This window comes from Dendrobates tinctorius, unplaced genomic scaffold, assembly GCF_039654945.1.
Source record: "Dendrobates tinctorius isolate UK_male_01 unplaced genomic scaffold, ASM3965494v1 ptg000171l, whole genome shotgun sequence".
In the NCBI taxonomy this organism is placed as follows: domain Eukaryota; kingdom Metazoa; phylum Chordata; class Amphibia; order Anura; family Dendrobatidae; genus Dendrobates; species Dendrobates tinctorius.
The window spans coordinates 20,562,827-20,589,173 of record NW_027361838.1 but is presented as its reverse complement, the minus strand read 5'-3'; the positions used below and the strand labels follow the sequence as shown (position 1 = coordinate 20,589,173).

The 26,347-nt window shown below is 43.5% G+C and overlaps 1 protein-coding gene across 4 annotated transcripts in view; it reads right to left on the bottom strand.

The window, feature by feature from the left end:
* Window positions 1-26,347, bottom strand: part of MTCL1 (microtubule crosslinking factor 1) — a 214,989-nt gene that overhangs the window by 5,665 nt on the left and 182,977 nt on the right. For 3 of the 4 annotated variants that reach the window (XM_073550944.1, XM_073550945.1, XM_073550947.1), the window contains 4 exons: window positions 20,576-20,827; window positions 14,313-14,609; window positions 12,718-12,746; window positions 10,973-12,500 (listed from right to left, as the gene is read on the bottom strand). In XM_073550944.1, coding sequence (XP_073407045.1) covers window positions 10,973-12,500; window positions 12,718-12,746; window positions 14,313-14,609; window positions 20,576-20,827 — 2,106 coding nt within the window. Of the gene's footprint in view, window positions 1-9,683; window positions 9,742-10,972; window positions 12,501-12,717; window positions 12,747-14,312; window positions 14,610-20,575; window positions 20,828-26,347 lie in introns of all 4 variants that reach the window. The other variant, XM_073550946.1, reaches the window with a different exon arrangement.

Below are 26,347 nucleotides of genomic sequence, written 5' to 3'. Positions count from 1 at the left end.
AAGTTGTGGGAAGCAGGGTGTGTTGCAGTCCGCGCTGCCGAGATTCACAAATCACCTGGGATGCAAGATGTTGTAGCAGTGTACTCCTTTATTTCCTCCTACGCGTTTCGGCGCCCTTCCTGGCACCTTCCTCAGGGATATCCCTGAGGAAGGTGCCAGGAAGGGCGCCGAAACGCGTAGGAGGAAATAAAGGAGTACACTGCTACAACATCTTGCATCCCAGGTGATTTGTGAATCTCGGCAGCGCGGACTGCAACACACCCTGCTTCCCACAACTTTCTGACTGTACAATCTAGACACAGAGCTATGGTGTGGATGGGGTTATACACAGCTCAACATTCTGTAGTAAAGAGAACTGTGAGTCTATCACAACTGCTGCACCCAGTAGTTTAAGTGATACATAGCTGGAATCAGGGTCTCTGTGCCTACCTCATGCTGCTGTCAGATTACATAGCAAAGACTTCTTGACAGATTCCCTTGAATGTGAAAATGCTGCCATATCTTTTACTAAGCAATTATAATGTCCAAAGTGTGAGATCTCACAATAACATGCCAGATCTCGCACTTTCAGTGAGGGAGCCAGCGGAGGGTTGTTGGGTCAAGTTTTGCATGGCAGGACTCACAACATGGAAGTTCAGACCCAAATGTAAATTTGGGTTCTTTAAACTGTCATTAGGGACACTTCAGGACATTTGTTAATACATATTTCGTTAAATCATTCGGCTGCCCACTGTTTTCTTAAAATAAAAAAGGAAGACACACCGTGATGATAGGTACTATGTAAAGCATGTCAGTGCAATGGGGTTAAAGGCACAACCATACTGAAACTCGGAGCTCCATAGGAGATGCAATTTAACCATTTGGACAGATACATTACATTATATTGTAATCAATCAGCCATATATTACGTTAAACAGGATTTTATTAAAAAAAAAAAAATTAATTGGGAATTTTTTTTTTGTTATTTGAAATGTTTCGAGTATAAAGCTAGGCAATAGATCTGGCATTAGGCTATTAAAGCTTTGCTGTATGGACCTGGACAGAATGAGCAGAATAATATTATGGTAAGATTTAATATCATCGCTACTATACTGTTGGATGTCTAGACAAGACAGGATAGTAACTTTATACAGAAGCAAATGATGTTTCAGAACCCTCTACCATGTTACTCTGAGTTTCTGGGGTGGGTGATAGTTTAGTCACTTCTTGGAGACTGTAATGACATTTCTCTGTCCACTGATTTAAAGGGAACCTGTCACCCCCCCCCCCAGGGCCTTTTTAAGTAAAAGAGCCACCTTCAACAGCTAAGGCTGCATTCTGTGAATGTGAGAGGTTCTCTTTAAGCTGCCATAAGGCACACAAACCCATACAAAACAGCAAGGAAGAGTAGGCCTCCAACATAGCTTTCCCTAGGGAAGTTGTTTTTAATTAAAAAGTAAAAAGCTTCCACATTTAAAACTTAAGAACAAAACATTAATTAAATAAAAACAAAAGAAATATTCCATTTCATTAGACTGGTAGGAATAAAAGGAAATGAACATATGGATAATAAGTTAAATCATAGCCTAGCTACTAAGCACAAAATAACATAAGGCTTACTGATGAGAATATAAGGGTATACAGAGTTATAAAAAATAATTTGACAGTAGTAATGAACAGTAACATTTATCGCCGAATGAAAACAGTTCACAGAAAAAGCTATTTATTAAAGTGGCATTCTTGGCATTCAAAATATGGGCATCCATTATAGCGTGAAACACCAAGACAGGCAACTGAATCTAAACGATTAGGACCCACAAGGATGGATTATGTATCAAGCTGATTGTTGCTGGCTGGGATCACATGTCTTATTCTTTTTTATCCCACAAAAATATAATTTTTTGTTAGATATCTAGACCAACATCTAATGGGGAACTGAATACACAACAATGCTACTATCAGAACAATTGACTTTAAAATTGTAATACAGCAGAAAATTAGTTGGAAAAATCTAGTTTCCGATTGTTGCTATGAAAATACAGCAGAAGACAGGCTGCCACTAACAAAAGCTTATATTCTGTCAATAAATCCGCACACAAAATGTTAAAAAGTCGAAAGGTGTAAAGGAAGGTAGTTTTAAAGGGATAGTTTGAAATAAGAAAACATTAGGGAACTGCTGTCATAATAAATGTGTGCAGCCTGAAATAAAACCTTGTAATGTGCAGAACAGCTTGAGAAATAACATCCATGAGTGACAAACACCAAACACTGGGTGATCACAGACACTAGAAAGATCACAAAAGACATTCTGAGCAACAAGAAAGAAAACAGAGATTGTTATGGTGTTAGTTTTGTAAAATGCCCGGTTAGATACAGACAAAAATCCAGAACAGTCAAGTGAATTGTTAGGCTGAACAATGTGAATAAAGAAAACTTACAGAAAGTGAAGGGAGAAAGACAAAACACAAAGCTTGAGATGATCAGAAACAGTTATCAATCAAGGAAATGTTACATGAGGGACCGGTGTAAAGCATACCTCCAGTGAAAAATGTTTAAGCAAAAACCGTATGCAGGAAATCACATGCTTTATTTTTACTGCTGCGTTATCCACTTCATAACTGCGTTGTCTGGCCTTACCCTTATATCGTCAACTGGTGGATGTGTGAGGAGCCTTTCCATCTTATCCTCCTTTAAGCTGCTAAGAAAGAATAACTGTGTAGAGGCTGCCGCGATCACAAGACTTTACTAAGTGAAAAAGTTTCTCTACAATCACAAAGTACTTTTAGTTCCGTTTGATCACAATATTTAAGTAATTGTAACCATATCTGTATCTCTATGAGCATAGAGGGGGGAAAAAGGGCTGCAGTAATGCACGTCTGCCCATGCTCGCTCCTTTATTGAAATGAATGAAATATGCAGCCTGCATATGACTCAAGGCAATAAGCAGCATAGAAGGCTTCAGCTTCATTTCAGGGCTAAAATCTTGCATTTACACACTAAGAGGCATATAGTAGAAGGCTCTAAACCAGATCACTGGAGGTACTCTTTAAGTGAATGCTTTATTGTTTATTTCAAAGTGCCGGTAAACTTTGCATCCATGCAGTCTACTAATCTGTGTACAAAATTGCGAACTTAGAAATTGCATCCAACTGAAAAGATACTTATAACATCAGCCATGGATACATAGATTCATATTATACGATCCGATCTCACACAAATTAGACAATCTGCAAATATTTTCACAATTTTTTTTTTAGCTGCGATCCCACTTTACAGAGGCATAGGCACTTCATGGGCGCCATATCATTTTAAGGGGAATAGCGGCTGTAATACTAAATGGAGCGACACCCTTCATATGGGTCAGGAAGAGATATGGTAGGGCCTGAGGATCCTGTTTGTTGGGTGCAGCATCACAGCTATGATAATATATCCATGTGATTAAAAGGGTTGTTCGTTAACAACAAGTTATCACCTATCCATAGGATAGGTGATAACTTATTAATCCGAGCAGGTCCGACCATTGTGGCCAATTCTGATCCGCTGAACGAAGCACTTTTATACCTGTTCCAATGGAGCTGCAATGCGTATTCTTGACTGCTGCTCCATTCTTTCCCTAAGGGGCTGCAGGGTGCTGAACTCAGCTTTTCCTGGCAGCCACATAGAGAATGAGTGAAAAAGAGGTCAAGTATGTGCATAACTGCTTCATTCTAGCACCGATAAAGGTGCCTGGTTCTGTCGATCGGTGCGGGTTCCATCGGTCGGACGCCCACTTGTGAAATGATTTAACACCTATTCAATAGATAAGTGATAACTGGATTTCACCAGACAACCCCTTTGATTTAGCCACACAACAGAACAATACACATTATAGTTAATTATGGGAACCAAATACTTTTTTTTTTTTTAAATCTTTAAGTGACCGTACTTACTGATTAACATGAAAACATGGACAACATGTGACAAAGCAGTTAGAAATGTCTGACAGTTACTTCAACCATGGAAATGAAGGAGACAGGATAAGAATATCAGACAATGACAAAAACTGCATGCAGCAAAGCAGTAAGCCAGAGAAAGCTAGGAGCAACCGAAATAGAAAGTTCTACAATGACTGTAATATTCCACAGAGGGTTTGTGTAGTAGTAATATTATAGCATCTTATATTATATAATGCCATCATTATTAGAAAATTACACACTTTGTGAATTAGATTTTCATTGGTGTTGTTTTTATGTGACTATCCATATAATAAAATACTCCATCCAGACCGCACCCATAGACTTATAAGGGTATGCACCGTTCTATATATACACTGACAATCTCAGCATGTAGCATGCCGACTTGGCATGTGAAAAAACACTAGTCGGCACTGCCCCAAAGTATAACATTGGAGCGAGTGCTATCCGATGAAACATCGGCTAGCATTTGTCCAAGTTATACGCTGGCTACTTGCCAGTGTGAGCGAGCCCTTAAAGGGAACCTGTCACCCCCCCCTGGGCGTTTTTAACTAAAAGAGCCACCTTCAGCAGCACTAAGGCTGCATTCTGTGAAGGTGGTTCTTCCGTTTCTAATCCCCAGTATCGCCGAAATATTAACTTTTATAAATAGGTCCTCATACATGTATTTAGTCCCATAGGTATGGTGTGTCCCCCTGAAGCAGCCGCCTCCCCGCCGTCAATCATGTCTCTGTAGCGTCTGTGCCCCGCCCTCCCATAGCTGTCCATCATGCTCCTGTGCTGCCGTCTGTGCCCCGCCTCCCATAGCCATCCATCATGACCCTGCTCTGCCGTCTGTGCCCCGCCTCCCATAGCCGTCCATCATGCCCCTGTGCTGCCGTCTGTGCCCCGCCTCCCATAGCCGTCCATCATGCCCCTGCTCTGCTGTCTGAGCCCCGCCTCCCATGGCCGTCCATCATGCCCCTGCTCTACTCCTGTTCCCACCTCCTTCAGTCTCCTATGCCGGCGCCTGCTCTGTGAAAACAGTTCTCGGGTATGCGCAATGCGCGCTGCCTGTGAACTGACATCAGGCGATCACGCCTGCGTATTGTGGAGGCCCCAGATCCTGCCACACAGTGTGTGTTATGATATATTCACACTGTGGGGCTGGGAATCTGGGGCCTCCACAACACGCAGGCGTGATCGCCTGATGACAGTTCACGGGCAGCGCACATTGCGCATACCCGAGAACTGTTTTCACAGAGCAGGCGCCGGCATAGGAGACTGAAGGAGGCAGGGACAGGAGTAGAGAAGGGGCATGATGGATGACTATGGGAGGCGGGGCACAGACGGCAGAGCAGGGGCATGATGGACGGCTATGGGAAGCGGGGCCCAGACGGCAGAGCAGGTTCCCAGACGCTACAGAGACATGATTAAAGGCGGGGAGGCGGCTGCTTCAGGGGGACACACCATACCTATGGGACTAAATACAGGTATGAGAACCTATTTATAAAAGTTAATATTTTGGCGTTACTGGGGGGGTCAGAAACGGAAGAGCCACCTTCAGTGAATGCAGCCTTAGTGCTGCTGGAGGTGGCTCTTTAGTTAAAAACGCCCAGGGGGGGTGACAGGTTCCCTTTAAAGAGAACCTGTCAGCATGGTTTTGTAATGGAAAGTAAACACATAACTGTAATGGCACTGTAATACTGATTATATTGATACCCATGGTGAAAAAATCCACTTTGTTGCTGTAATCAACATTTGACATTTCCTGATAGTTAGATTTTGGTGCACAGGGGCCAGACTGTACAAGGGGTCTTCTCTTCCCTATCTGTAATTCCCTGGCCCCTCTGCTTGTCTACGGTCTGTGAATCACAGGTCACTGCTGAGATTTCAGTGGAGGCTGGTCATTCACAGATCAGAGGCAGGCAGAGGAGCCGGGGAATCCCAGATATTGAGAAGCCCCAGAGTACAGTCCGGCCCCTGTGCACCAAAACCTAATTAGCAGGAAACTTCATGGTCATCAAATTAGAACAAAAGTGGATTTATTCATCAAGGATATCAGCCCCATTACAAACGTCTTTATATTACAAAATCATGCTGACAGGTTCTCTCTAAATCCCATTCAGTGCAGCAGCGACAAAGCATGCAATCCATGCTGTACAAACTACAAAAATAATGCAAAAAGCAATTATTGTGTAATACTGTCAAAACAGGTATAATGGGGTGTAAAATTGAGCAAGTACAGTTGCTCTGGAAAAAGCTGACAGTGGGGTTGTTACCCTAGATCAACAAGAACTTTATCATGAATCCTCTAAATATTGTACGGTGTTGTTACTGGCATAGATAATTGAGTTGAGTGTGGAATATTTGGCAGTGTTATGTGCCACTATATTGTAGTGTTATTTGGATCCTTTATGGGTGTATAATTTAGGTACTGTAGGAAGCCATAACTTGGGCATTTATAGTCCGTACTGTGTGGAAACTATAAAGTATTATTTTGCAGTATTTAGGTACAGGCAGTCCCCAACTTTCCAACATCAGAGTTACAAACATAAGATGATAAAAACAACCGTATACCTAATTGCTGCCCACCGTCTTATCCTCTATCTTCAGCTGTCGCGACCTGGACCTCCATCCTCTTCACTACAGGCCACGTCAAGGCTTCAGAGGTAATTGCATCTTGTAAAGTTGCAACGTCAAGATGCTCACCCTGACCTTATGACACAGTGACCTCCAAGGCCTGAATGGGTCCAGCGGTTCTAGCCTATAGTCAGGAGGCTGTACATGTGGTGAGAACTGGTCAGTAGGCAGCCGGATACGAGAGTGATGAGGTGAGTATTGCTAAAAAACAACTAATACATCTCCGACTGCCATGCTGCTCGCTGTCCAGTCCCTTTCTTTCTGACTTGGCACAAAGCATCGCTACCATATTACTTGTAGGCCAGGACTTTTGGCCACATCCAAGTCTCAGAGGCCATTGTGTGTTCTTAGACTGCAATGTCAAGATGTGTGCCACGACTTATGAAGAGGACTGGATGGCGATCAATGAGCACCTGTAGAGGTCAGTGATGAGATATTAGATTTTTTCTTTTTGCCGACCATTTCAACTTACATGCCTAAAGAATCCATGTAGTTCGTAGCCTGGAGACTGCCTGCATATATATTTGTATATGTAAGTAAGCTAATCCTTGTTGTTATAGTGGTAAGTATCCCCGTCTGTCACGCGGAAGACTGGGGTTCGATTCCCCTACGGGGAGGTTTGTTATATTCTAGGCAATCCTCGTTAGTATAGTGGTAAGTATACCCGCCTGTTATGCGGAAGACCAGGGTACAATTCCCAGACGGGAAGGTTTATTATATTTGTTTATGTATGCAGCTCCCTGCATTATACAAATACACATCTATTTTCTATAAAAAAAAATAACTATTGAAATAAAATTACCAAAAACTTTGCCCAGTTAGACCACTCCATCAGGCATTGACTTCTTTAGGCAGGTGAGCAACGAAATACAGAAGCAGCAGCAGTAATTTTATAAGTGCACTGGTCACATGGGTCCTGGATTAACCAACGATTAATATTATAATACAATATAAAAAGTGGTGTAGTAATTTAACAAAATACACTGTATGGGACTGTAGTGTTGTCTCAGTTATTGAAATAATAATGAATAATAACAATAATAAAATATGGTCTTATGGGAATGATGGAAAATAGAAACATTTTAAGTGGAGAACATTTTGCTGCGAGTTGCATAAGGGTTAGCACACTTTTAGTATCTTAGGCTAGTTTCACACTAGCGTTTATTCCACACGGCGCCGCTAAGCCCCGCCCCCTGCCCGCCCCATCCGGTCATCGCCGCCTACTATCGCACATGGACGCATGCGATCTGCGCACCCTATCTTTAGCATAGGGTGCGCAGATCGTGCGCTGGCCATGCGCTAGTAGGATTTTGGCGTGCGCTGCGCACTTTTGAAGGTGCGCCCGTGTGCGCCGAACACAGCATGTTGCATTTCGGAGCGCTCGGCGCACCTTCAAAAGTGCGCAGCGCACGCCAAAATCCTACTAGCGCATGATCTGTGCACCCTATGCTAAAGATAGGGTGCGCAGATCGCATGCGTCCATGTGCGCTAGTAGGCGGCAATGACTGGATAGGGCGGGCAGGGAGCCGGCAGGGTCCGGGGCTTAGCAGCGCCGTGCGCTGCATGGAATAAAAGCTAGTGTGAAACTAGCCTTATTGTTGAAAACAGAAGGGCAGTCTATTGTTCTTTATAAGAGGAGTTAACACATTGCTGCTCTTGTAAGATCAGCTGTATACCGGGCCTGCATTAGGTCACAATTTGCTATCCAAATATCCTGAACTAAAAAGTAAAAAATAAACTGCAAATAATGCATAAAGATAATAATAATAAGGGTATTTAGTAAACATAATTTTGATCAAAATAATGTACAAGCCATCCCGCCACGTCACGGCAACCCTTGTGGGACACTCCATACTCTAGTGTTTAAAACCTTTTCACTTGCCAAGTGACGTGAATGTGAACAAGGATCGAGCGGCTGAACCACTAGTGAAAGCTTAGGCCAGACAGGATGGTTTTCCCAGCTCAGAAAGAGGGCGGTCACACTCATATATGCACTGAATGCACAATGAAATGAATAAAAAACAAATCTGAACTGAGAAAAGTAAGTTAATGTGTATGCACAATGTAAGTGCATATTAACACATGGCCTGTCTGGCCTAAGCTTTCACTAGTGGTTCAGCCGCTCGATCCTTGTTCACATTCACGTCACTTGGCAAGTAAAAAGGTTTTAAATACTAGAGTAGGGACTGTCCCACAAGGGTTGCCGTGACGTGGCGGGATGGCTTGTACATTATTTTGATCAAAATTATGTTTACTAAATACCCTTATTATTATTACCTTTATGCATTATTTGCAGTTTATTTTTTACTTTTTAGCTCAGGATATTTGTGTTTTTGCTTTCTGTTTTCTCTGGTTAATGGTCATGTGTGCACTTACATTGTGCATACACATTAACTTACTTTTCTCAGTTCAGATTTGTTTTTTATTCATTTCATTGTGCATTCAGTGCATATATGGGTGTGACCGCCCTCTTTCTGAGCTGGGAAAACCATCCTGTCTGGCCTAAGCTTTCACTAGTGGTTCAGCCGCTCGATCCTTGTTCCCATTCACGTGACTTGGGAAGTGAAAAGGTTTTAAATACTAGAGTAGGGACTGTCCCACAAAGGTTGCCGTGACGTGGCGGGATGGCTTGTACATTATTTTGATCAAAATTATGTTTACTAAATATCCTTATTATTATTACCTTTATGCATTATTTGCAGTTTATTTTTTACTTTTTAGTTCAGGATATTTGTGTTTTTTGCTTTCTGTTTTCTCTGGTTAATGGTCATGTGTTAATGTGCACTTACATTGTGCATACACATTAACTTACTTTTCTCAGTTCAGATTTGTTTTTTATACAATTTGCTATCCAGCCTGGTCTGGTTTCACCCTCGTTAGACTCCTTCTTCCATGCTCTCCTACATTGGGTTTATAAATAACAGTTGCCAATGATATCTATATTTAAATTACTGACTTATAAAGTGATCGCTGTCAACAGAGGGAAAGCCAAGAGCAGCTAGGGATCGCTTTGATGGCTGCACCTATGTGCCCAAATCCATGTATTTTTGGCTGTGCTTCAAAACAGTATTCAAAAGTTTGAGAGTAAGTTAAAAAAAAAGTGGAAACGAAGAATAAATGAAAACTTACAGCTGTGCAGCAGGCATAGTTAGAGTCCCCAGGGGGCAGTTAGTAAGACAGTTTGATTCTAGACAGGATAGACAGAAAGAAAGCACACAAATTGAAGACTGCATTAAAGCAAATAATCAGAATTAGTTGTCTTTTTCCAGTAGATGGATATTTCCACGTTGCTAAAAGCTGTTGCAAGGAAGAGTTACCAGAAAGAAATATCAGTAATATTGTTAGTTGCAAGGAATATGCTACACACATGGACTGGGCTACAACCAAGATCTACTGAAAGTCAACCTAATAAAACATCATATGAAAGCCAACAAGCATCTCTCGAAGCCAATTTTTACCATCAAGACTGAGGTTAGACAAATCGCAGCCATTGTGAAACACCCAGCCTATACTGAATTTACATTGGGGCAACACAAAGGACCACCACATCACAAAGTTACTCATTCTACTGTAATTATGCAAATTGTCTCTTCAGAGAGGAAGAGGACTAGAACTCTAGTGCCACCTATTGGAGGTAGCAATCCTAAAAGTCAATGTTGACCCTTTAACGAGCCTAGTTACATGACTTAGGATAAAAGCCAAGCCAGAATCTCCATTTGCAGACACTGTGTTTCGGGGTACTGCCCCTCATCAGTGCAAAGTGGGAGAAGATCTGGTTTGGCTGTGAGAGAGGCGTCTGACCGATATCCAAGAAGTATCATTTCTCCTTACGGAGAATAACATGCTAAGCATGTCGAGGTGAGGAGACTTAAAGCCGCAATGCTCCTCTAGCTAATATGAGAAATTGAGCTATTCCGTATCATAGAAATATCTAAAGTCATGTCTTGCCCAATGGGTAATCTTTTGGAGAAACCATGGTATTGTCAGCATTTCCAGCTTGTGGCCAATCTGCTCCTTATTAATTACTGGTTTTCAACTCTTGAGCAGGAACACTCATCAGGATAATGGTTAAATATATGGCTTGATTTTCGGCTCTATTAGATTATGGGAAGTGAACTGTAAACATTCCTGAGAATTCCCCGTCATTTTCTTTTATTATATATGTTTTAAAGGATAATATAAGAAGGAAATATCGGAACTAAGCAACGTGTTCAAACAATATTTTCCAGAAATGATAGTCCTTTTTTTCTCAACTAGTGTGAAGATCTTTACATGACACATTGTAATTTTCACAGCAGATGATACTTAATAGGAAACTAATACATTCTGCCTAGTACACTAAAAGATGGTTTGTTCACCAATTTGTATTGATAAAATATTTTTCTAAAACTACAATGCTACCAACATAAATCTCTTACCTCAATAGAAGCTTGCTCAATTTTTAACAGTTCAGCAGCAGTGTTGGCTGTGTAGCCTCTCGTTGGACTATCTGGAGGTTGATTTTGATCCTCAAAGAGTTTCTTGCTAAGTATTCTGGCAGCATTTTCTGTCAGAGAGAAGCCTGGAGGAGCAGAGAGGTCTTGTCTACTATAGCTGATATCAGAGTACTGATTCCCTTGGAGGTCTATAGTAATGCGAATAGGACTTGGTGACCTCCCCCTCCCATCAATGCAAACTTCAGGCATGGTCCCACACTCTGGTCGGGCTTCTGCTGATCGAGATCTGCTACTTGGTCTTGATGTTTTTTGCGAATGGTCACAAATTATTGGGCTGTGGTCAATAATATTGAACAGACTTGAAAGACCATCGTTGATAGTTGTATGAACTGGGCTCTCTCTTGTTGTTGTTGATCTGGCCCAGGCAGACTCATTGAATCCTCTTTGGGGAGTACCTGAAGTGACACGATTGGCTGGCTGATCTGCTTTGGCTAAAGGTTTCTTCTGCAGTTTTGGGGAACCATATTTTGGGGAACAACAACTACGCTCAAACTTGGCTTGCACTTTTTCAATAGCTGGAGCAACTTGTCTGTTCCTCAAACTACGAGAAGGTGAAGAAATAGGGGTACAACCACCTCTTGGCGTCAGACACTTGTGTGGACTGCTGGTAATGCTTCGTAAAGTTTCGGTTTGCAAGCCAACACTAATAGTTTTAGTGGTTTGTGTTCCTGCATTCTTTAAACCATTGGTCTGACAAGCAATGTCTCTAAATTGAGATTCTACCGGGTTTGTACGGATGGCATTCCTTACACAATTGGCAACTTCTTTCATGTCATCACTCATGTTTCTTGACAACTCTATACTGTGCAACGAAGACGCAAAACTGACAGTAGTGCAAACTGGTCTATCCATTGGGTGTAAACTGCTCTCTAAAAAGTCTTTATGCTGATTATTACGATCACATGGCCATCTCCCAAACACCTCAGTAGTAACATTTCTTCCTTCAGAAACATTTCCATTGACGTTAGGTGTAGAGAAAATTAAATCTGGCTCTACTGATTTCATCTCTTCATTGCCATTAACGACAGATTTATCAAACCTACGAACCAAAGGTGGACTATGAAAAACCCTGACCCCCATTCTTTCTGTAACATTGTGGCTTTTCGGAGACTGCTTCAGGCAGCGTTCAGGACTGGTCATTGTGTTTGTTGTCATAGTGACACTAGTAGTAAGAAACCATGAAGACGACTGGAATGTTTCAGAAGGTGACTTGGACTCCACTTTTCCATTTCCTGCTCTTTCCCCACCTGCTCTTGTGACTTTGTCACCTTGACCCACACTATTATAATCCCAATTATTGTTGAATTCTTCAATGTACTTCAGGTCATCAGGAGACAAGGGAGGAGTTAATTCATCCTTGTCTACAGAAAGATCTAAATTCTTGTCAGGAAGGAAAGGAGAGCTCTCCATTAATCGATGAAATTCAGACATGGAGGAAACAGACATGACCCTATAAGACAAAGGGCATGTTGTCATTAAGAAATGTGGCTCCATCCTTAGAAGTATTTGAATACACAGAAGAGCAAACCATGCATGAAATGTAAGGAGACCAGAAAAGTAGACATGAAAACTCCACTTAGAAATCTATACAACACATGTAATGAAATCTCATGCAGACTGATTGACAAAAATGACGAGTTTCTTACAGGTTTAGTATTAATACTTACCTCTGCAGTCCTCCTTTTTGCAAATCTTCCTGCAATAATAAGCAACATACTGTTATAGGCTTACTTGTCAGTGACCATGTAAATGTCGCATTACACATATATTCTTAGGAAGCAGTGTCCATTGATATACTTTACCTTTTGGATTAACAAAGGTGCCAGACAAAAATGTCAAACATTTCTGAGATTCTGCCAGATTTAGAAATTGTGTTAGAATGCCATACACATTCACCTTGAGTTTTGAACTGGGTATACATAGCCATAGAACAAGATTTATCAGATGGAAAGGTGGAAGGTGTTTAGGGGCAGGAGACCATTGAAGTACAGCCAACCATACCGTTCAGTTATGTCGCTTTACCCCTCCCTTCCATCATACACATACATGCTTGGTCGAGCATGCATGTATTCCGAAAGGGAAGACGGGATTATAGCCTCCGATACAAAATAAACTAGTGTTGGCCAAATCCACTGATATTGATGGGATTGGCTGACAGTGTAAAGAGATATGGGGGTTGTTAGTGGAGTTATTGATATGGGGTGGTCGTTTTCAGACTAGCAATCCTGTTGTTCTAGCGGAGATAAGCCACCACCAGAGAAGTCTGGCAGCACTTCTCTCATAAAGAACCACTGGAGCATTTGTCTTAATGAGTGGTCTCTAATTGGTATGGTAGGCTAAAGCCATTGCCAGACATTAATGTCAGCTAGTTATCTCCCTGGATAACAAAAAGATTGAGAGTCTTTTTCCTTCATTATCTGCGCATGACGGAGAGTCAAGAGGCCACCATACCCAGTAGATGGTCATCCGATTCCATGAGAAATGGGACAGCTTTATTCTATGCACAGAATGACAGCGAGTCTTTTGGAACAAGAACCTAACATCCGTCCCATCTACATTAGGTTGTGCTGCTTCATGGTTATGCGTCTCTGAAAATCAACATTCTGTACGTGGTTGATTTAGGGGCATTGTATTTGTTTGGGATAGGGAATGAACAGGTAAGAAATGTGGGAGAGTCCTTGTTATGCCTCTCAGCAGAATTCTGACATTCCAATCATACAAATCTGTAAGAAACAGTAGGGCAATAGTTGGATAGGCTAATGGCCTCCATAAACACTAGATGAAAGTTGCCCGAATCTGCTGCTCTTTAGGTGAGATAAGTCCCTGCCAGACATGTTTGCTAGCAGCTTTCTCCTCTCCCCCATTAAAAACACATGAATGCTTGGCCAAGCAGAAGGCTCATGTGTAAGGGGGAATTAGGAGGTCGTAATCTCATGTGTATGAGCAGCCTAATTCGATAACAATCACATATAAGACAGGACAAACTCAGTTCAAGAAAACATAAATGTACTAACCAGTTTATTTTAACAGACAAAACAGATTCCAACTTCTAAAAGACTATAAAAGGATGGAAATATAAGAATCTACAAAAGTACAGTACATAGATTAAAGGCATCACTGCAAACGTGTACACAAAGGAAAGACGTAAAGTTCAGGGCCCAAATAGGAATCATTGGTTGATGCATTTCAGTGCAGTACTGTGAGGTAAATCCAGCTACATTCTGTGGCCAAAATTGGAGCAGCAAGAGAAAAGGCGCATTACCTCAGCGGAGAACTTATCACGCTCCAGTTTGCGTGGCTGAGGCAAATCAGCCTCGTCAGCAGAATCCAGAGAAAGTGCATCAAGGAAGAGGTTCTCGGAGCCAGAGCAGCGGTCAGTCCCTCTTAACTTGGGAAGTATCTGTTCTTCAAATGGCATTTCGTCAGAATCAGAAAATGACCTGGCCGCATGTGCCTGGGACCTAGGCAGTGAGGCCGTGGATAAGTACTGAGCGACAGCGCCATCACTTTGGTCAGCAAGGAAGGGGTCTGTTTTTCGGGGGCTCGATTGTTTTTGAAGCTGGAAAATTAATATATTAAGATGACTCAACAGAAAAATATTTTTAAGGTAAAACATTGTTTATACAGAGTAATAGAGAAAAACTTAATAAACATGCTTTAAATTTTAATTTTTTTTCAGAATAAACTGTCCTTTGTCTGTACATGAAGAATAAGCTTTGTAGCCATTATATATCTTTAGTTTTCTCTGTTGTAGGGTGTGTCTCATAATTTGCAATTGACTTTGAGCTGGTACTTGCAGATTAGCTGCTATGGTATTCTTACTCTAAATTCCCTATTTACAATACAGACAGAAGCAAATATACAGCAGTAAATGTGAATCCAGCACTGAGGTCAAACACTTGTTAGAAAGCTCAGCACAATTTTCTGTGTCTCCCTCAGCCCATTTCCTCACTCTGCTCCTCCACTCCACTCTGTACAGAACATAACAGGCTGTGTAATCTGATACTTCACTGTGCTTGCAGTCTGTGTTCTGATGATCAAAATGCATTTGAGCTCTTTTATTCAGAGTGGATGGTAAGTTCAGGAGGCAGGGGAAGAAGTGGCTCATAAGTGGAGAAAGAAGCAGAATACTCTGATAAGATATATTACAAAGTTTCTTACTATTGATTTACAAAAGTATGTTGACCCATTTAAAGGGATTGACCACTACTCGGACAACCCCTTCTCTATCACCATAGTTCCTCACATAATATAATAGCAGCTATAATCACCTCTGATGCGTGCGCCATCCCTGCGATGTTGGTGCTTGCTCTCTCAGGGCTTGTGTGGCATTGCTATGTCACGCAAGCCTTGCTGTCAATCAACAGCAGCTTCCTCCTTACTTCTTTTCGATGAAACTGTTGCTGATCTCTGACTTCTTATGGAAGTCAGTTGCATCCAAAGGAAGTGAGAGCTAAAACGGCCGCTGATTGGCTGTAGAGCTCATGTGAGATAACAATGTCACGCGAGCCTTGGGAGAGCAGGTACCAACATCGCTGGAGCGGAGTCAGCACCGGAGATGAGTTCAGGTTGTTGTTATATTACATGGGGATACTATGGTGATTGACAAGGGGATGTCTGAGTAGTTGACAATCATTTTAATAAACACACAAATACCATATAAATGCAGAATTCACGGTTTTAAAACTGCAGTTTCACAGTGAGGTCAAGTTTTACATTGCACAACAGCTAGAAGAATTGCAGCAATCAAACATTTTTTGGAGCGGTTTGGCATAAGTAGATCTCACATGATAGAATTACTTTTAAGAATGTCCTTTCACTAGGTCAAAGTGGTTAGTTTTTGCTCTTATTTTATTCCTGCTGCTTCTCTGAGTTTTTTTGCAATGGAATCTTAGATCTGCATGAAGTAGGGGCAGAGAGCCTGATTCCAGCGATGTATCACTTACTGAACTGTTTGATGCAGGTTTAATAGGATCTCTGCTCAAGATGTACAGTAGAAGTACTCAGAATGCTGAGCTGTATATAACCCCGCTCACACCCCTGATTGGCAGCCTCCTTTGTACACTCTACATTGTCAGCAAGCTGCCAATCAGTGTCAGGGGTGGGGTTTATTCAGAGTAGAAGTTTAGACACCTAGTCCAGCAGTGATAATCTTCTGCTAATAAAACACTGATTGCATTGAAACTACAGTAAGTTGCTAAGCAAGTGAGACATCCGTGGAATCAGGCTCTTTGCCCCTACATTATGCTGCTCTCAGATTAAATAGCAAAAACCTGCGACATATTTCCTTTAAATCCGCCGCACAGTTCCACAGGAATGGGTCTTTTTAACTATTGCTAATTTTATGGTCTTTACTAAGGAAGCGTCGCTCACAGTATAATTATTTAGAGAAACACATGGAGAATACTTTAAGAACTAATTTTGGTAAAGACTATCATAACAATTTGCACTAATAAAAAGACACGTATCTCTGGAACCAAACGGCCGATTTAAAAGAAACAAAAAACTGCATACTCGGGAGCATCAGCAATGAAATAAGGACAAACACTGGCCAGTTTTGATCAGATGACAGGACATCTTTAACCAGGACTGCAAAATTTACTGGCAAACCGGCTTTAAGCACTATTTGGCCGGGGTCACACTGGCGAGGAATACGGGAGAGTGAGAGGCGCTAAAAGCACGCATTACACACGGACCAATGATTCTCTATGGGGTCCCTCGCACCAGCCGTATATTTCTCCTCAGTATCCTACGCGCCGTGCCACTCGCAGTATGCTGCGATTGTCAGCGTACTACGCCCGTAATACGCCAATGCAAGTCTATGGGTGCGCAAAAAATACGGATTACACACGGACCACACATGTGACTTGCGAGAAATATGCACCCGGCGTCTTTTAGCAAAGCCGGCAATTCAGTGCGCTATACAGTAAACTCACACTGACAGGTTTAATAAAGAAACGAAAGAATAGATATAGACACATAGAATACACATATATATATATATATATATATATATATATATATATACACATACACATAGAATACATACTGTATATATATATGCATTCTATGTGTCTATATCTATTCTTTCATTTCTTTATTAAAACTGTCATAGGGCTCCATTATATGTCCATTTTGCAAGCCTGCGAGAAAATCTCACCATACGGATTACATACGGATGCCATACGGATGCTTACATGCGCAAAATACGCGACCACACCTTGATTACGGATGACATACGGAGCACTGTTTAGGGGTCTGTCATCCGTATTACGCATGAAATATACTGACCGTATTTTGCGCAGGTTAGTGTGACTCCAGCCTTTAGATAAAACTAGAAAACCCCATTTAGGATGAACAATTATCTCTTTTCTAAATACAATTTCAGCCTGAATACACAAAAAAAGGTTCATTAAATATTCTTGTTCATGTCAGGCTGAAGAAACATCTATGGATTGTACATTAGTCTTTCAGATATTAATATAGATTGTGGAACTGAATTTATAGTCCAACAACTCAACATTTTTGGATGTCTATAGCATTGCGATAGGTATTGTTGTTATAACTGCCTGGGCTTCCTTTATTATTTTTCTATCCTGTTGACATTTTCTACAATATATTGTTGAAAAATACCATTAAAAACATATTGCTTAAATTTTGCTTTGATGTCTATATGTTATAAAATCATAAATGTTTGGCCTAAGTCACCCTTAAGGAGGACCTGTCACTAGGACACAAGTACATATATATACAAGTATATATATATATATATATATATAATCTATTTATTTATAATAAAACCAATGCAATAAGAGCAAAAACTATACCGGTAGTTTTTGCTCTTATTGCATTGGTTTTATTATAAATAAATAGATTATAATATATATATATACACACACAGTATATATATATATCAAAAACTTCAACAAACTTTACTGATGGAACAAGGTCAAAATAGAGAAAGTGCTGTTTAGGTATTCAGCAATGTTAAAAGTGTGCTATGTGAGACCTGTATTCCCACATTTCTATGCCCACAAAATGCTTTACCAGCTGATATTCAATTTCCTATGAGCTGCTTTTAAGAAACCCCAGAGAGCACAATGCCAAGATTGGTTAGGTGATAAATGCTTGAATGGTATCAAAGTTTCCTACTCATGTAAGACTCAGCGACCTATATTCAGAAGACGCACCCAGATACGCATGGCTATTCTTACTCTGATATTCCGGTATAAGGATATCCGAAGTTATAACAGTATATAAAACTTTTGTAATATGATGTTTTAAAGTACATAAAATGACACGTGGATATTTAAAATATAACGCTCTATGAACGTGTAATTACTAAAGTAAGGGAAAAAGCCCATCTGGAGGGAAATCAGAATTTATGTCTTCTGAGACCCTATAATCATGTTCCAGGAACATTATGCACTTTATTTTCATTTTGCAAACCACAGCAGGCCATTATAGATAAATCCCAATCAAAATGATTTATGTTTTATACAAGTAATTAATGTGCTAAAATTATAGTTTTATTCACCAGAATCAACTACTGGTCAAGTGAATAGTCAAATACATGCACCAACAAAAGCCACATGGGAATACAAACTAACAACTGACTGGCTGCACTGCATAGTCATGTGCAGAAAAGAGAGAGGTAAAATCCAACTTTATAAACTAGCATCCTTCTTTATTGGAGAGAGTAAATCCAGGTGGATGACGTGGCTAAAGCATACAAGTTACCAGCATCTATGCATTTCATGATTAAGGACACTAAGGCTGTGTGCACACGCTGCGGATTTTGCTGCGGTTCCGCAGCGGTTTTGGCCGCTGTGGACCCGCAGCAGTTTTTGCTGCGGTGTGCAGTAGCATGATTCCCAAGGGAATCAAAAACCGCAATGCAGATGGTGCAGAATTTTCCGCGCGGATTATCTGCGGTTTTCAATCCGCAGAAAGAATTGACATGTCAATTCTTTCTGCGGATTCCCCTGTGGTTTGCCATCTCCTCCATTGAGGAGATGAAAACCCACAGGGCAAAACCGCAGAGCAATCCGCAGGTAAAACCGCAGGTATTTTGACCTGCGGTTTCACCTGCGGATTTTACAAAATCCGCGCGGATGAATCTGCACCTAATCCGCAGCGTGTGCACACAGCCTAACAGCACCTTAAAGGCTTAGATGCTGGTACTTGTATGTTTTAGCCATTCAGAAGTTCTGGGCGTCACAGGCTCTGTCCAACCACTAAGGTTAGGGTGGTTGGGACCAGCAGTTCTGTCCAGTCTGACAGTATGGGTCTGTGTGCTGTCCAGCTGGAGTTAACAGTTCCCTGCTCCAGCTAGTTGGACAGCACCACACCATACTTAAACGTCCAGCTTACTGCTGAAAGCAGCCAGCTATAGCTTTGTGTTTCCCTGGTTGAGGTTTGTGTTGTCTGCTCCAGTTTAGTATTGTGTTTTCCTGTATTGACCTTGGCTTCTTTATTACAATTTTGTACCTTTGTGGCTTTATTGGTTTAATTCCAGCTACTTGACTATCCTTCTTGCCAGCTTACGCTTCCAAAAAGCAGCTGACTCTGTGGCCCTTGCCCAGAAACCCATGTGTAAGTCCAGATCCCTGTGTAGAGTTTAAAGGGTGAAGGGTCAGGGTAACCCCAAGGCTCTGGGAAATGGAGTAGCTTTGCTCCAGGCCTGTTCGTGGTAGCCTTTTATAGCCGTCAGGTGACCACTGACAGATCCCCATTACAGATGCTAGAAGTACTCAAGAGCATGTTGTGCTGATAAGGTACAAGGCTTTGGAGTATACATATTTATTCACTATGGGTACAATTATTAGACAAGTGAGAACGTTGACCATATCTTTAGTTTTATGCAGATTTTCCAACTCCAAGCTGTATAAACTTGAATGCTTATTGGATGAAGCCGATCAGGTGATGTGTATTTGTGTAATGAGGAGCTAAAGATATAATTACCCTGTATTAAGTTGTGCAGGATTATTTTCAGCTTTTTTTCCTCAAGTAGACTAAGCCAAAGATTTAACTTTTGTATAAAGTCTTTCAGAGGTATGCAGCTGTCTTGTATTTGATAAGATATTGGGGCTTCCCAAAAAGTTGATAGTCAACCGATAAAAAAAATGACAGACTCCATGGATGGAAGGCTTATGATTGTTATTGAAAAGAAGGGGGGCTATTTTGCTCATATATATATATATATATATATATATATATATTTTTTTTTTTTAAATGTCAGAAATACATTTTTGTACTTGTTGAGTTATTTGGTTATTATTCTCACTTTAACAGATGAAATTAAACAATTGAGATGTGAAAAATTATAATTTAGTTGCATAATAATTCTGCACATCAATATTTGCCCTATAATTATGCACCTAGATATTCTCCTAAGAAAAACCAAGTCTCCCTTTCTTAAATATTCAGGTTTATTAACCTTTTGGATTGACCGACAGTATTATAGATGCTCAATAATAAAATGAATCACCAAAAATACAAATTGTATATACCCACAAACTGTACCTGTTCTATTCTTCTCAGGAGTTCCCTGCGTTGCTGCTCCCAATCGTGCCTCTCTCTGTCAACCCGATCCAGAAGCTCAGCTCTCTCGCGGTTCCAGGTCTTATCACTCTGCTGGACTTGTCTTCGGAGGTCCATCACCAGCCTGTGGCTCTCCGCCAGCAGCTTCTTGTACTGACTGCGCTCAAGGTTAAAGGATGCCTTCTTCTCAGCGGGGCTCAAATCTCCTGCCGCTCTCGGCTTTCTTGTTTCAAACTGTAAGAAGGAAATAAAAATATTTTGAATTGAAGACATTTAACAAAGCGGAAAAGTGTGAGCTTTCATATTTGCTCATTTTAACTTTTCAGAAGACCTGAGACCCCTTGAGTGCGTGCCATTTTATATCTATGCTGCGGGACAGACACTGCTGAGCACCCAGAAGACAATAATAACCTGTTCTTTTTAATGTCACATACACAGCACTCAATGGGCCTCATTGACCAAAACCGTTTAAAATAAAAAAAATATCCATTATCTCTATTACAACCAATCAGAGCTCTGATTTCTTTGAGATAGCTTTAATAAGACCTCATTCAGACATCCATATTTCTTCACAAACGCAAAAAAGGTCGAAGTGTCACCAGTGTTTTGGATCCGAGTGTTTGGTCATTGTGCTGTCAGTGATTTTCCTGGTCCCATAAACTTGTATTGGTACTTTATATTCATGATGCTGGTAAATAATAGTTATGTATCTCTGAGCTTTTTGTACGGACACACGATCTTCAAAAACACAGACATGTGAACAGCTACATAGAGTACATTAGGTATGTGTTCTGCCCATAAATGTCATTGCTGTTGCCTCTATTAGTTTAGCTGGTTACGTGACTGTCACAAGATGGTTGGGATATACAGTGGGTGAAATATTCAACACGTCACCAATTTCCTAAGTAAATATATTTCTAAAGGTGTCATTGGCATGAAATTCTCACTAGATGTAGGTAAAAATCCATCCAATCCACACAGGTAAATAAATCAAACAATAGAGGACTATAAATTAAGTATAATAATGAGAAGTGACACAGGGAAAAAATATTGAACACATAAACAAAGACAGGTGCAAAAAGACAAGGAAAGTTATGACAGCAGCTGAAAACTATTGTAAGGTACTCCTGGGGTGGACCCACTAGACCGTGGCAACGAACCTCCCGAGGGCGAGCTGACCAGGTGGACCACCCCCTATACAGGGAGTGTATGGGGCAGGCCCACGGGGAACTATCACCACGGTAGCCGGTACCCGGGAAAGTCAGAGCGGACAGACAGGTAGATCCAAAGAGCAGGCACTGGACAGACGACACGGCTCGGACACACAGGAGAGACGGCACGTCTTGGCGAGACAGGAGGGATGGCAAGGCTTGAAGACACAGGAGGGACACGGACGAGAACCGAAGCCACAGAACCTAGGAGAGGAAGCACAAGAGGAACTAGGTAAATGCACGGGAAAAGGCAGGGGAGCGCTAGGAGAGCGGCCAGAGTCACTAGCAAGTACTAATGATAGTCAGGCATCGCCTCCAGAAGGAGGCGGCCTGATATAGGGAGAGCGAAGGCCTTCCAGGTCATGACCTCCAGCTGGAGGAGGAGACGCGCGTCCTCAGGTGGGGGAGAGCGCGCGCCCGGCCATAGCGAGGAGACGCACCCGCCGAGGAGGAGGAGCGGGAGCGCGCACCAGGGGGCTGGACAGAGGCGATCGTGGGCCGTGGACGGGAGGCCGGGAGAGACCGCGCCGAGACCCGCAGCGGCCGGTGTGGCAGAGAGGTGACCCCCGGAGAGCGGGTGAGCTGGGGCCGGAGGGAGGTAAGAGAGGAAGTCCGCGGCAGCCGCCGCGTGACAGTACCCCCCCCCCCTTACGCGCCCTCCCCCGCAGACCGGACAAAAATTTAGCCAGGATTCGAGGAGCTTGGATATTCTCCTGGGGCTCCCAGGATCTCTCCTCAGGACCAAAGCCCTTCCAATCAACCAAAAAAAAGGTTTTCCCTTTTTGCTTTCTCATGGCCAAAATATCTCTCACCTCAAATACATCGTCTGCGGCGGCAGGCGGAGGTGAGTGAGGAGCTTCAGAAAGGAAACGATTGAAAATAACTGGCTTAAGCAAAGACACATGGAAAGCATTAGGGATGCGGAGAGAGGCGGGAAGACGCAATTTATAGGAGACATCATTAATACGGGACAAGACCTCAAAAGGTCCAATATAGCGGGGGCCCAGTTTGTGGGACGGGACTTTGAGGCGAATAAACTTGGAGGCTAGCCAAACTTTATCACCTGGGTGATATGGTGGGACATCCAGGCGCCTCTTGTCTGCAAATCCTTTTACCCTGTTACGCACCAACTCGAGAGCGGTCTTGGTCTCCTGCCAGATCCTGGAGAATTCGCCGGACAGAAGATCAGCCGCCGGTACACCCGAGGCGGGGGGAACTGGTAGGGGTACACCAGGATGTAGACCGTAGACGACAAAAAACGGGGATTTGCCAGAAGATTCACTGATGTGGTTATTATAGGAAAACTCAGCCCACGGGAGTAATTCAGACCAGTCGTTCTGGTGGATATTAGAAAAGTGCCGGAGGTAGTTCACCAAACTCTGATTCGTCCGTTCTGCCTGACCGTTGGACTGTGGATGATAAGATGAGGAGAAGTCAAGGGTGACATCCATCGATTTGCATAGAGCTCTCCAGAAGCGAGAGGTGAATTGGACTCCTCTGTCCGAGACAATATGTTGGGGCAGTCCATGGAGACGAAAGATGTGCTGGACGAAAATCTTCGCCAAGGCGGAAGCCGATGGCAAGCCAGGCAAAGGGATGAAGTGGGCCATTTTAGAGAATCTATCTACTACCACTAAGACGACAGTACACTTGGCAGAGGAGGGTAGGTCCGTAATAAAGTCCATGGCAATGTGTTGCCAAGGCGACGAGGGTACTGGAAGTGGATGTAGAAGACCAGAAGGCAGCTGCCGAGGCACCTTGATTTTGGCACACGAGAGACAGGAGGCGACGAAATCCCGGACATCTTGGGAAAGGGTCGGCCACCAGTAATAGCGGGACACCAGAAGAAGTGTCTTTTTATGGCCGAGATGACCCGCCAGTTTAGAAGCATGGCCCCAGTGAAGGATTCGTCTTCGGTCCCTCTCAGAAACAAAAGTCTTACCAGGTGGGGTAGCGAGGAGAGAAAGCGGTGCCACGGTGATGAACCTGGATGGATCCAAAATATGTGCAGGTTCCTCCTCGACATCCGTGGAAAGAGAGGACCTGGACAAGGCGTCGGCTTTGAGGTTCTTGTTGCCTGGACGAAAATGCAGGTCAAAATCGAATCGGCCAAAGAACAGAGACCACCTGGCCTGCCGAGGGTTGAGTCTTTGTGCAGACCGCAGGTACGCCAGATTCTTATGGTCTGTGTAGATTGTGAAGGGATGTGCGGCGCCCTCCAACAAGTACCTCCACTCTTCTAGGGCTAACTTGATGGCAAGCAGTTCTCGGTCTCCGATGGAATAATTTCGCTCTGGGGTGGAGAAAGATTTTGAAAAGAAACCGCACGTAACGAGCCTGCCGGAGGAGGACCTCTGAGACAAAACAGCTCCGGCTCCCGTTGCGGATGCATCTACCTCAAGGACGAATGGTTTGTTGACCTCAGGGCGATGGAGTACGGGGGCCGTGGCAAAGGCACGTTTCAGAGATAGAAAGGCTTCTTCTGCTTCAGGGGTCCAGACGTGTGGGTTGGCTCCCTTACGGATCAAAGATGAGATAGCGCCAGTCAAAGAGGAGAAATGGGAGATGAACTGCCGGTAGTAGTTTGCGAAGCCGAGAAAACGCTGAATGGCTTTCACCCCTTGAGGACGTGGCCAGTTAAGCACGGCCGAAACCTTCTCAGGATCCATACGCAGACCAGAGTCGGAGATGATATAGCCCAGAAATGGAAGAGAGGACTGCTCAAAGGCACACTTCTCCAACTTGGCGTACAGACGATTCTCCCTCAAACGGAACAGCACGCGCCGGACATCTCTTCTATGAGTGGACAGATCAGGAGAAAAGACCAGGATATCGTCGAGGTACACAACCACGCAGGAATACAGAAGGTCTCGGAAGACGTCGTTCACAAATTCCTGAAAGACTGCGGGAGCGTTGCATAACCCAAAGGGCATGACGAGATACTCATAGTGTCCATCTCTGGTGTTGAAGGCGGTCTTCCACTCATCTCCAGAGCGAATACGGATGAGATTATAGGCTCCACGGAGATCCAATTTAGAAAAGATTCGTGCCCCACGTAGCCGGTCGAACAACTCGGGGATGAGAGGTAGCGGATATCTATTCTTAACGGTAATCTCGTTGAGACCACGATAGTCAATACAGGGGCGCAGGGACCCGTCTTTTTTCTTGACAAAAAAGAAGCCAGCTCCAGCAGGGGAAGAAGACTTTCGGATGAAGCCCCTAGCCAAATTCTCCTGTACATATTCGGTCATGGCCTGGGACTCGAGTGGACTCAACGGATAGATCCGCCCTCGGGGCGGAGTCGAGCCAGGAACAAGCTCGATGGGACAATCATATTGCCGGTGCGGAGGAAGGACCTCCGCTTCCTTTTTATCGAAGACGTCCGCGAAGGCCCAGTAAGCCGAAGGCAACTCCGCAGGGCCCGAGACAGGAGACGAGCATTTGAGGGGTCGTACTGGGCGGAGACATCTGGTTTGGCAGAAACGGCCCCAGCGAAGGATGTCTCCGGACCGCCAATCCAGAACAGGTTCATGCATCCGCAACCACGGAAGACCCAGAAGCACGGTGTGGGACAAAGACGGCAGCACGAAGAAGGTTATCTTTTCACGGTGCAAGACCCCGATCTGTAACTCCAGCTCTTCAGTGACCAGAGTAACGGCTTCGCGCAAGGGAGCACCGTCGACAGAGGCTAACTGCCGGGGAACCTCCAAGGACCTGACAGGTATCCCTAATCTCTTCACCGCCTCGAGTTGGATGAAGTTTCCCGCAGCCCCCGAATCAATATAGGCTAACTCCGAAAAACGTTTGGAGCCCAGGAAAAACACAACAGAAAGGGTCAAGGGTAGAGAGGTGTCAGTGACACCTAGGGAGGCCTCTCTTACCTGTCCTAGGCGGAGGAGTTTCCCGGCCTCACAGGACAGGAACGCAGGAGATGGGAGGCGCTGCCACAATAGAGACAAAGGCCATGAGCGAGTCTGTCCTGGCGGCGAAGCTCCGCGGGCCTTAGTCGGTCCACTTGCATGGGTTCGGGAGCTGCGGCTGCGGCGGAGGACCGTGAGCGTGGTGGGCTGTGTGTAGGAGGAGAAAAACGATTGGGCCTTCTCTCCCTGGCGATCTCGCGGGAACGCTCCCGGAAACGCAGATCAACTCGTGTTGCCAGCGAGATGAGGTCCTCCAAAGTCGAGGGTGTATCCCGGCCTGCCAGCTCGTCCTTGATTCGGGATGATAAGCCTCGCCAAAAAGCCCCAACCAGGGCCTCATTGTTCCACCCCAGCTCCGAGGATAACGTACGGAACTGGATGGCGTACTGTCCTACCGAGAGGGTACCCTGGCGAAGGCAGAACAAAGACTCGGTAGCAGAGACCAGGCGACCGGGCTCATCGAAGACCTTACGAAAGGTCTCCAAGAAAGTCGCGAGCTGGGAGACTATCGGGTCATCGCGTTCCCACAAGGGATTCACCCAGGCCAGTGCCTCACCCTCAAAGTGGGAAATCATAAAGGCCACTTTGGCCCGGTCGGAGGGATACTGTAGGGGAGCCAACTC